Source organism: Aquarana catesbeiana, linkage group LG01 (genome assembly GCF_042186555.1).
Source record: "Aquarana catesbeiana isolate 2022-GZ linkage group LG01, ASM4218655v1, whole genome shotgun sequence".
Classification (NCBI taxonomy): domain Eukaryota; kingdom Metazoa; phylum Chordata; class Amphibia; order Anura; family Ranidae; genus Aquarana; species Aquarana catesbeiana.
The window spans coordinates 65,035,467-65,047,819 of NC_133324.1; the positions used below are offsets into that span (position 1 = coordinate 65,035,467).

Consider the following 12,353-nt stretch of genomic DNA (forward strand, 5'->3'; position numbering starts at 1 on the left):
ATACTGAGCCACTCCCAGCCCAGATCAAAAATACACACCCAGGCTTGGCTACCAGCCAAGCCTGAAAAGGTGCCTACTCTAAACAAAAGCTCACTACCACACTAAAGAGTGCTACATAAGATTTAACAAAAGTAAAACAAAAGGTATCCAAACAACAGCAAAACATAAAGATATAAGTGAACCAACAACCCAGTGACAAAATACCCAGCTAAACGACCGAATAACAAACAGAATAACAGAAATTCTAACTATTGAATTAACTATATACAAATGGGGAACACCGGAAAGCAGGGTAAACCTGGAGGTGTAGGGAACATATAGGAAGGGGAGACCAAAACTGGGATAAGGAACAAGGGGGAGTAGAAACAAGGCAGCAGGGTTCAGGGTAAAGATACTAGGCAGAGAGCTCGATCAAAGAACAGGAACAAGATAACGGCTAGCAATATCTGGCAGCAACACAAAACACTGGAGCAAGGTGTATCAGCAGAACAAGGACTAAATACCCTCCCAGCAGCCAGCATCTGGCGTAGACTGATTACTGGGATCTGCTGGCTGCTGGGAGACACTCGCTGGTGGGCCCCGGAACTACAACCTTCCTCGCTGGGAAGCACAGTGCCACCAGCAAATGATCTAGTCCTGTCAACAGAAGAGGGTTAGTCTAGTATTGAAGGTACTTTTGAACCCTTTGTTATGCCTGATCTTAATCAGAAGTCATAGCTTAATAATTCAGTTGTATAGTTTATAAAATGTCAAGACTTTATTAAAATTTAGGAAGGTGTAATGGTTACAACTCCTGTCAGGTTTTTTCTTGCTGTCTTCGTCAGTTGAGGAAATGTCCCCCTACTTTCTGGCCTGGAGTCACAGCAGGAAGTAAAAGGAAATCTCTTCAAATGAGAGAAAATCTTTTTTAAAGCGGAGTTCCACCCATTTAAAAGTCAGCAGCTACAAAAAGTGTTGCTGCTGACTTTTAATAAACAGGCACTGGCCTGTCCCACGGTCCAGCGATGCGGGCGCACGAAGCCTCGCTTTTCTTCCCCTCCTTTCCGCAACGCCGGCATTCTGACTGTGGGCGCCCGGCTGTGCACTGTGAATGGCCAGGCAATTTTCTGAGACCTGTGACGTGTCCCAGAAGATTGCAGGGAGGGAGGGGGGAGAGGTGAACTTCCTTCCGGCGCAGCGGCACCAGGGGAGGAAGTGGGAGCTGGGTGCCTGTAAAAACTGGGTACCCGCTTCAACCCCCCAAAAAAATGACATGCCAAATGTGGCATGTCAGGGGGTCATCAGCACTTAAAGTGGAAGTTCAATTTTTGGGTGGAACTCAGCTTTAGGACAGCTGTCACTGGAACAGGTGTATCCAAAACATAGGCTTTAGATATACTTTAAATACATTTAGATTATGTTTGAAGCAGTTACTTTTCTCTATATACATGTACAGAGTTATCATTGCTTTTAATCCCCAGCTATCGATTTTTTGGAGAAAATTCTGACCTTCAACCCAATGGACCGGCTAACAGCTGAGGCTGCTCTTCAGCATTCTTATATGGGTCCTTATTCCTGTCCAGAGGATGAGCCCATATCGCTGCATCCCTTCCGGATCGAGGATGAGATTGATGACATCCTACTGATGGAGGCCAGTCAGAGCCAGCTGTCTAACTGGGACAGGTAAGACCTGCACTATGGTAGACTAAGGCAGCCTTTTTCAACTAGGGTGCCTTAAGATTTCTTCAGGGATGCCTTGGCAGAATGCCTAAAAATTGCCCAAAAATTGTACACAAGCCAGTGGGTGGATGAAGCCTTCCTTTTAGTTACACAAAGCCGCATGTTTTCATTGTTCACTATTACAACCTTGTAATCGCCAGCATCCTAACAATGGCAGCACAGTGGTGTAGTGGGTAGCACTCTCGACTAGCAGAAAAAGATTTGCTGGTTCGAATCCCAACCACGACACTACCTGCCTGGAGTTTGCATGTTCTCCCTGTGCCTGTGTGGGTTTCCTCAGGGTACTCCGGTTTCCTCCCACACTCCAAAGACATGCTGGTAGGTTAATTTGCTTCAGTCCAAAATACCCCTAGTATATGAATGTGAGTTGGGGACCTTAGATTGTGTGCTCCTTGAGGGTAGCGACCTGATGTGAGTGTGCGGTGTATGTGTGGAGCACTGCATAAATTGACGGGCGCTACATGTGCCGCTGCTTTATGAATAGACGCCTATGTGTCTGCCGTTACATTAAAGCCTCATGTACACTGCTGCTGGTAAACGGATGTTTAGGAGCAGTTGGGTGTTTTTTTCAGCTGCCCCTGATCTCTCCTCTATGTTATCTTATCTGTCCATGTACACAGGGTCGTTTCTAGGCAGTTGTGTTTAGAGGCTTTTTTTGGAGTACAAAAAAATTGGGTTCAGAAGCTGAGTTTAGAGGAATTGCAAGCGCCAAATACTTCTAAAAGCATTAACTCGCATTTAACGGCGTTTATTTTACAGGCTTATTTAAATTATTTTTTTAAACCGCTTCTAAATGCAAACGCTGCAAAACGCCACTAAACGCGGCATTTAAACGCAGCACAACTAAGTTACTATCTGTCAAGTTAAATCGTTCAGGAGAGGTTGTAAAAACGTCCCGTCCCGTTACTAGTAAAGAATAAAAATATCCTACAGTTTGTAGATGCTATAACATTTGCGCAAAACAATCAATATACACTTATTTGGGGGGGGGGGGGGAGTTACCAAAAATATGTAGCAGAATACATATTGGCCTAAATTGATGAAGAAGTTCGATTTTTTTTTTTTGATTTTTTTTATTGAATATGTATTAAAGCAGAAAGTAAATAAAATATAGTTTTTTTTTTTTTTCCAAAATTGTCAGTCATTCTATGTTTATAGCGCAAAAAAAGGGGGGGGATCTTCCAGAGGTGAAGGGGTTAAGATAATGGAGTCGGTCTTAGTAAAGAGCAAGCTAGCCTGGTCACATAGTGTGCTGAAATGTGACAGTTGGTACTGGAATTAGCATTTCCAATAAGTCCCTGTGAGACATCCTTCAAAGCGCAGACTGACCAGGATGTGTCATCTGAAAGCTACTGCGGCACTTTGGAACACTGGATATATTCATTCGATCCTGGCCATATGGTCGCTTGTTTACTACAGGGCACTGCCATCCCATGTGCAATTAACTTGGGTATATCCAAGCATCTGTATGCAAGTAATAGATTTTTTTTCCCCTAAATCAACACTGCTGTGGAAAAAAAAAAAAACACATCAAAAACAGGTCTCCTGCTACCTTATTTTACAATTTTACATCTCCAAGTGATGACATCATTGATACATGGACCAATTAACCATACCATTATGACCACTGACAGGTAAAGTGAATAACATTGATTATCTGGTTATATCTGTGGGATATATTAGGCAGTTAAAAGTTAAAAACAGTTTGTTTGTTTTTTTTGCTAGAAAATTACTTAGAACTCCCAAACATTATACATTTTTTTTTCTAACACCCTAGAGAATAAAATGGCGGTCGTTGCAATACTTTCTGTCACAGCGGTCTTACAAGCGCACTTTTTTTTGGAAAAAATACACTTTTTTTAATAAAAAAATAAGACAACAGTAAAGTTAGCCCAATTTTTTTTTATATTGTGAAAGATAATGTTACGCCGAGTAAATTGATACCCAACGTTTTACGCTTCAAAATTGCGCCTACTTGTGGAATGGCGACAAACTTTTACCCTTAAAAATCTCCATAGGCGACGTTTAAAAAATTCTACAGGTTTTGAGTTACAGAGGAGGTCTAGTGCTAGAATTATTGCTCTCTATCTAACAATCGTGGCGATACCTCACATGTGTGGTTTGACCAGCGTTTTCATATGCGGGCGCTACTCACGTATGTGTTCGCTTCTGCGCGCAAGCTCGGCAGGACGGGGCGTATTTAAAAAAAATTTTTTTTTCTTATTTATCTTACCTTTTATTTTTTATCTTTACACTGTTCTTTTAAAAAAATGTGTCACTTTTATTCCTATTACAAGGAATGTAATAGAAAAAAAGCATGACCGGACCTCTTAAATATGAGATCTGGGGTCAAAAAGACATCAGATCTCATATTTACACTAAAATGCAATTTTAAAACAAAAAATGGTATGGAGACAGGTGGGGGCCATCTTCCCCTCACTCATCCCCATACCCAGCATGAGAAAGGATCCGATCGCCTCCGCCGCTGCCGGCGGCACCGGTAAGCGGCGGAGGGTACCGGAGCGCGGTGGGAGGGGGGCCCCTCTCCCGCCGCTGATAAAAGTGATCTTGCAGTGAATCCGCCACAGAGACCGGATCGGAAAGCGGACCGCCGTCTGAAAAAGAGGATACCGGGGTTATGGCAGCTAGCTGCTGCCATAACAACAATATTCCTCTTCAAACTTAGGACGTATATCGGCGTGCGGCGGTCCGTAAGTGGTTAACGTGTTGCCCCTGAAGGTGATGTATTGATGTGAAAGCAGAAAAAACAGGCAAGCATACAGATTTCAGCGACTTTGACAAGGGACAAATTGTAATGGCTAGATGGCTAGGCCAGAACAATTCCAAAACTGCAGCTCTTGTGGGATGTTCCTGATCTGCAATTGGTCAGGACTGACCAAATGTGGTCCAAGGAAGGAAAACCTGCAAACTGGTTATAGGGTCATGGGTAGCCAAGACTCATTGATGCACATGGTGAGCGAAGGCTGTTGGCTCTAGTCCACAGCCAAAAGCTCCTCCAGCAGTGTCGGCCTGTCCATTAGGGGCACCCGGGTGCCGCCTCCTCTATCTTCGCCACCCTCTATATGAATAATGCATAGCATGAATCTATCCATGGCTGCTGCGGCAACCCCCTATTCAGGCATCCGGCCCCTTTCAGGACGCCGGGTGCCCAATTTATAGCGGCGGGGGTGGTTTTTTTTAATCACCTGATTAGAGCCGTAGGCTCTAATAGGCTTCAAAATAGGGTGGCTCAAGGCGCAGAGCATTTCGCCATGAGCCCAGCCAAGTGTTAAAACAGCGAATGATAAGTCTCGCCAATCAAAAGCGGGTGTGAGACCCATTTTCTGATTGGCCGAAAAGAGAAGATTCCTGATTGGCCGCCAAGAAGGGGGGAGGAAACGGAAGCCGCTGCCGCTACCGTGGAGAGCAGGGGAACGGGAGGCCACCGCCGAGCATAGGAAGGGTGGGGTAAGTGCGACAGACCGTCCCAGCGACCGCGGGGGGAGGGGGGTTTGTCGGTGGCATACTGTTTGTCGCCCCCAAAAAAAAATTCCAACGGCCACCACTGTCCTGCAGTGGGCACATGAGCATCAGAAGTAGATCATGGAGCAATGGAGGAAGGTGGCCTGGTCTGATGAACCCTGTGTTCTTTGAATGACCGGGTGCATGTGTGCTGCTTACTTGGGGAAGAGATTGCACCAAGATACACTATGGGAAGAAGGCAAGCTGGCAAAGGCAGTGATCTGCCACTGACGGCTTGGTGCCAGATACCACATACCACAGCATACCTTCAGAGGTCTAGTGGAATCCATGCCTCGATGGGTCAAGGCTGTTTTGGTGGCAAAAAGGGGGGCCTACTAAGTGGGTGGTCATAATGTTCTGGCTAATCGGTGTATATCCTAAATTAGCTAAAATATATACTTGACTTAGTGAATTGAGGTGACATTTTGGCCGCTGGAAATTTGGAAATGTGAAATTTTTGAACTATAGATGCAAACTGCTGAAGACAAACAAAGCCAATATGACATAATCAGACTACTCTCTCTCAGTGTGTCTTTTAGCTGGCTTATAAACAGGCAAGCACAACTCATGTTTATGGGCATCTTGACTATGGAGTAAGCAAGATTTGAACTTCTCCCATTGGTTTCTGTGGTTGTGTCAGCAACCTGAACAGGCACTAGGGGAAAAGCTAGATCCTTAATGCTACATACACCATGATTTTACCATGCCTTACAATGGCACACATTTGAGATTTTACAGTTTTGAAAGTAACAATATATTCCAAAGATATCTTATTTTTGCCATTTTGTGTGTAGTAAATAATGTCCACTATTAGGCCTCATGCACCCTGGACATTTGGCCATCTCTTCTGGACACCTTTCCTCCTGGCAGCAGCGTTTTGGCGGGAAAAAATGCTGCTTGTAACCGTGTGTAACGCATTTAGGCTTGGACGTTCATTCATTTACTTGGCTAGAATAATAATTCCTTTCACTGTCCAGAATAAATGAACTCTCAAGCGCTAAATGTACCTAGCATTAATGTGTGTTTAGACAAATTTACACGCATTTAGGCGCATTAAGCATTTTTTCTGTCAAATTGCTGCTGCTCCTAGCCATATTGGCAGTGCGGGTCTTTTTTCTGCCTCTAAACGCCCATGCCTTTAAACGCCCATGCCCCTAAACATTTCTGAACACCTATGTGTGCATGGGCACATAGGCCAACATGCAGGCAGCAAAACAAACACCAGAAAGCCCCTTTGGGATTGCCTGAATCAGACTTGCATAACCTAAAAAAAAGTCTAACTTGTGTTGTCACTTCTTCTGTACTTATATCAATTTCTATTTGCCTTTGGTAATAATACCCTTTTTTATTTTCCTTAGAAACCAAGCGTTGTAATACTTTTTTGGGTTTTTTTTTACCTATGAATACATTTTTATCTTTTTTCAGATATCAAGTGAGCATGTCTTCTGACATGGATTGGAGACAGGGCCATAGCCACGCCATGAGTGATGTTCAGCGGGACCCACGTGCTGGATCAGGGTCACTAGTTGAAGAAGCTCAAGTTGATCCCCGCAAGTACTCTCAAAGTAGCTCTGAAAGATTCCTTGAACAATCACACTCCTCTATGGATCGGGTTTTTGAGGGGGATTGTGGAAGGTCATGTGAATATAAAGTAGGATCACCATCCTACCTCGATAAGTTACTATGGCGAGACAACAAGCCCCACCATTACTCTGAACCTAAACTCATCTTGGATCTTTCCAATTGGAAAAAGACTACTATACCACCCACGGGTGACATTGCATTGGGAGAAGAGCCATCCAATCTTTTTCTGGAGATAGCTCAATGGGTGAAGAGTACCCAGGCAGGACTAGAATGTCCACCAAGTCCTGTTTCGGAGATGCAGGAGGAACATCAACCTTGTCCTCCTCATCAGGAGGACCAGAGCACTATAAACAAGGATGCGGATCCCTCTTTTAATCTGGATGTTTTTATTACCAGGGCACTTAAATTATGTACTAGCCAGGAAGAAATACCTGAAAATAAACTCAATGGGGCTTGTATTTCTGAGCACCCAAAGGATATTGCACAGAAGGAAGTATTCCATAAAGACAGATGGTAGAGTGGTTGGATTTTAAAGGGTGTGTCTTTTTTCATAAATATATTTATGATAATACACTAACATTATAACAATGGAATATTTTACTGAGAACATTTTTTAGGCCTTTGGTGTAGACTTTGATGTTTTTATCTAGAATACTGAGCAATGTACTAACACATTCTTGCCAACAGTTCTAGACTGCCCAAGATTCAGTTAGGGTGGCGCTGGGACTGAAAAGGGTGGGGTTTTGATGCTGTTTCGGTGTATCTAGGCAGAGTTTGGTCATTTGTGAACAGAACGTGAGCTATTTGGTGTTTCACATGTTCTTGGATTGTTGGCAAGTATACTGTGATGCCTCAAATATCTCACACAACTTTCGAGATTAAGGGTTGGTGGAAAAAAAAATGTGCATTGATATACAGCTAATGTAATCTCATTACATTGCAAAATCCTAAATGCCTTTAATTTAAAGGCTTGTTCTACTGACTGCTCAATATTTGATGCCTTACAGTTTTTGAGTGAAGAAAAGTAGAAAAATACATACCATAAGAGATCATATGCATTTATACAACAGTGTACATATTAGAAGTATTATTATAATTTTATTTTATTCCTTAAAGACACCTGTAATTAAGTAAGTGCAATGATGTGAAGGAGGAAGGCAGGGATGGTGGATGCCATACTCGATGCTTCATGAGATGAAAAAGTATACACTATATGGTCAAAGGTTTGTGTATGCTTGCACTTCATACCTGTATGAACTTGTTGGACATCCCATTCCCAAACCATAGGCATTATTATGGAGTTGACTCCCTCTGCAGCTATAGTAGCCTCCACTCCTACTTGCAGAAGGCTTTCAACAAGATTTTGGAGTGTATCTGTGAGAATTTGTGTCCATTTAGTCAAAAGAGCATTTGCGAGTTCAGGTACTAATGTTGCACAAGAAGACCTGGCTCACAATCAGTGTTCCAGTTCATCTCAAAGGTGTTCAATAGGGTTGAGGTCAAGGCTCAATGCATGCAACTCAAGTTCCTCCACACCAAAGTCATCAAACCATGTCTTTATGGAGATGGCTTTGTGCATAGGGGCACACATGTGCTGGCACAAGGATGGAGGGTCAGAATTGTGATGATCACAAATGTCTTTGTATGATGTAGCATTAACAATGTCCTTCATTGATAACACCTGAACTCAATAATTTAGAGCAGTGGTCATCAACCCTGTCCTCGGGGCCCACTAACAGGCCAGGTTTGCAAGATAACTAAAATACATCACAGGTGATATCATTTGCTGCTCAGTGATTGCAGTATTGTAGTCTGCATCTCCCCAAGGTAATACATAAAACCTGGCCTGTTAGTGGGCCATGAGGACAGGGTTGATGACCACTGATTTAGAGGGATGTCGACATGCTTTTGGCAATATAGTGTAGTTTGGAAATTTCTTGTTTAGTGACTACTCCACACCTCTGTGCTTTCATACTATATGTATGTTAGCCAGGCGGGGCTAAGAGCCAACATTGGGTAAGTGTACTCTGCTACAAATCACCCTTTAGCTATTTGTAGCTAAGCCATAGCGGTAACTGCTGAGCGATTGCAGCTGACTGAGCTGCAAATCACTGTGAAATTAGTTTTTTTTTAATTATTATTTAAAAGGGGATCACTGCAAATTATACTTACCATTTAATTTTTTCTGGCAGCTACCCTCCCGCCATATTTTACCACCTTGAAATAGCCAATAGCCGGTGCTGCATCATTGCCCTTTGACACAGCAACAGCAACTAAAGGGCAGATGCATGTGAATAAGCACAACTTTTAACACCAGAGCTGTCATTTTATCAGCCATATTTTTCAGTTTTCAATGAACAAGTAAAGGTAACATTAGAGGGCACCAGTCATAGAAAAAACATTATTTCTTTTTATTTTGCTGTTGATTTTATTACTCTTTTGTGCGCCAGTGTGGAGGTATTTTCCACATTTTAGCTAGTATGCTACAACATCACTTCAAGTGAGAACTAACCTTGTTTCGTAAAGAAGTAAGGAGTAGATGGATTATAATACCAACCTAAATCATCCAAGATTGAGGCAAAAAGAAGGGCAATGTCCACTGTCTACCTTCCACTTCCTTATCAATTTGATTTCTGTCATAAGACAGGTGTACCTTGATGCTTTAAAGAGTAATGTTGGCCATATACAGAAGATTATGATTGTTCAATAGCAAGCGATGGTAACCAAATATCGAACGTTATGGTTTATAAATAGCCAACAATGCAACTGATCATAGGCTGCATTAGGCAAAGAGTGCTATATGCATCCAATGTGAAGATTTACATCACAGAAGAGCTCTTACATTAAAATATTCTAGATTAAAGTCCAAATGAAGATTCCTATTTATATTTAGATATCCTGAATGTCTAGCAAAAAGGTACAAAGTAAATGTATTATAGTTGGTATATTTTCAATTTCTGCATTAAGTTCACCTAAAGCAATAGGAAATTACAATTGGACTCTGAAGTTTTTCAACCAAGATGCTAGGCAAAATACAGCCCCACCTTGTTAGAACAGAAAATATTCAAATAACATGCCCTACATCCCTAGTCAAATAAAAGAACTATTGGTTTGTTTAATTATTTGTATAATCTAATTTAATTTATTAATTGTATAATCTACCAGCTATCTCTCTGTTGGTTGTACAGTCCTGATTGTATAAACAGTTGAATAGTTGAATAGACCAAATACAGACATAATTTGGACTATGCTAGTGCAAGGCTGAACCTAAAGCAAGCCTGTAACTACATACCCCAAGCACCTTGCCCTCACCACTACCTGAAAGTCATAAATACATGTCCTAAAATATTTGCCTTCGCTACTCCCAGGATCTGAAATTTTTAGGCATTTGGTCAAATGATCTCTGCAGAACGTACAGAACAGAGCTCTGATCTGTTTGAAAGAGATCATGTGACGACATCTCTAGCGGTTTCTGCAGCAAGGGTAAAGTATTTTAGACACAAAAACTAACATAAGAGCTATATAGTAGCCGGCTCGCTAATAGAAGCCAGTCCCAAAAATTTAAAGGGCAAATTTCTGATGTACTCTTCTGATCAGATAATACATCGAAAGTCAGGAGATGAACACCCTTTGCTGCCCTCTTCAGATAGTGGAGATCCTTCAAAACACACAAAGAGCGCGCGCACCAGCCTCATGCTTTGCCAAAAACCATTTTATTGCCTGAAAATGAACAAAAATACTCGCAACCGTAAGTATAGACAGGCACGTAACTATTCCACCAAGAACTATCCCGCGTGATATGCAAGTGATATCCAAGTGAAGGGAGCGTGGCTTATGCAGTACCCTCTTCCTCAGAGCTAAAGTATAACCAAGGGCAACACTTTTTTTTTTTTTTTTTAGTTTTGGATAGAGTGGAGAGGGATAAGAACGCTTGTCTGTTTTTATTGCTGTCTGTGTCCGTTAGCAATATTCATGCTCTCTATTTGTCCTATATAAAAGTATTTACAATATAGATTAAAGTAAATAGTAGCGCTGACTACATAAACACTATAAATCAATAAACCCAGTGACAGGTGACGGTTATAAAAAACTCATTAATTAATGAACAAAAATAAAAAATATCTAGTAGAGTCTGTGATTAAACAGATCATACATGAGACCATGAGGTCTCAAACGAAAGAGGAAATTATTCTGATGTGAGATCTTCAAAGCTTTCACCACACCACGTGCAATCAGTGTTTCCACTCCTCTTTGGTTATGCACTCACCAAAAACGATGCCACCCACTTATGCTCGACAAAACAGCATCAATCTTAAAGGGTTAAACATCCAACGATATTCAGATGTGACACCCGATATCATGGACTCATCAGGCTGCTTCTCCTTGTAGCACGCATAGTGGTACTCCACCCCAGATTGTCCAGATACTCCTTCACCTCCTCCTCGTTCTTGAAGGACTCATTCTTGAAGGACAACCCTTTAAGGGTTGATGCTGTTTTGCCAAGCATGAGAGTGCAAGGCATCGTTATTTTGTGAGTGCATAACCAAAGGGGAGTGGAAACACTGATTGCACGTGGTGTGGTGAAAGCTTTGAAGATCTCACATCAGGATAATTTAATCTTTCGTTTGAGACCTCATGGTCTCATGTATGGACTGTTTAATCATGGACTCTACTAGATATTTTTTATTTTTACTTTTGTTCACTAATTCATGCGTTTTTGTATCACTATCACCTGTCACTGGGCTTATTGATTTATAGTGTTTATTTAGTCAGTGCTACTATTTACTTTAATTTATGATGTAAATGCTTTTATATATTATTTCATTTAAAGTAGCAGCTTTTGCACATTGAGGGTACTCCTGGCGCAGTGGTGGTACCTAAAGAGTGGGCGCATGGATCTTTTGGACCAGCTGTCTTTCTCTATTTGTCCTGTTTACCATTATCATTGAAAATAAATGAAAATCCCACATTTTGGGTTGTCCCCAGAAAAGTAATAGAGGGGAAGTCTTCCAATGGGGACACTAGTTCTGGTGACCTGGGGGGCCCCAAGGATTTCCCCTAATTTGCAGGGATTTCCTCTCACTTCCTGTTTGGCTATGGGACAGGAAGTAAAGGTAAGTCTCCCCAATGGGACAATGATTGCGAAAACAAACCTTACATGGGGTTGTAAACCTGCCTTGCTCTATCCAAAGTTTTGCCTATAGTTCTACTTCAACAGAGGAACACAAAGCCTGTGTATGTGCCTCTGTTAGCTCTGAGGAAGAGGGTACTGCTTTTTTTTAATTTTGGATAGAGTAAGGCAGGTTTACAACCCCAGTAAGGGTTATTTTTGCAGTTTTTGTCATATTGGGGAGACTTACCTTCACTTCCTGTCCCATAGCCATACAGGAAGTGAGAGGAAATCCCTGAAAATTTAAGAAAATCTGGGGACAACCCAAAATGTGGGATTTTCTTTTACTTTCACTTTCAATCGATAATGGTAAACAGGACAAAAAGAGAGAAAACTGACAAGCATTCTAATCCCTCTC

General features: G+C 41.8%; 1 protein-coding gene across 1 annotated transcript in view; it reads left to right on the forward strand.

The window, feature by feature from the left end:
* The window catches only part of MAPK4 (mitogen-activated protein kinase 4), a 164,583-nt gene extending 153,996 nt beyond the window's left edge, over window positions 1-10,587 (forward strand). The window contains exons 5-6 of the mRNA XM_073619718.1: window positions 1,461-1,662; window positions 6,667-10,587. Coding sequence (XP_073475819.1) covers window positions 1,461-1,662; window positions 6,667-7,342 — 878 coding nt within the window. The 3' untranslated portion in view covers window positions 7,343-10,587. The remainder of the gene's footprint in view (window positions 1-1,460; window positions 1,663-6,666) is intronic.
* The last annotated feature ends 1,766 nt before the right edge of the window (window positions 10,588-12,353 follow it).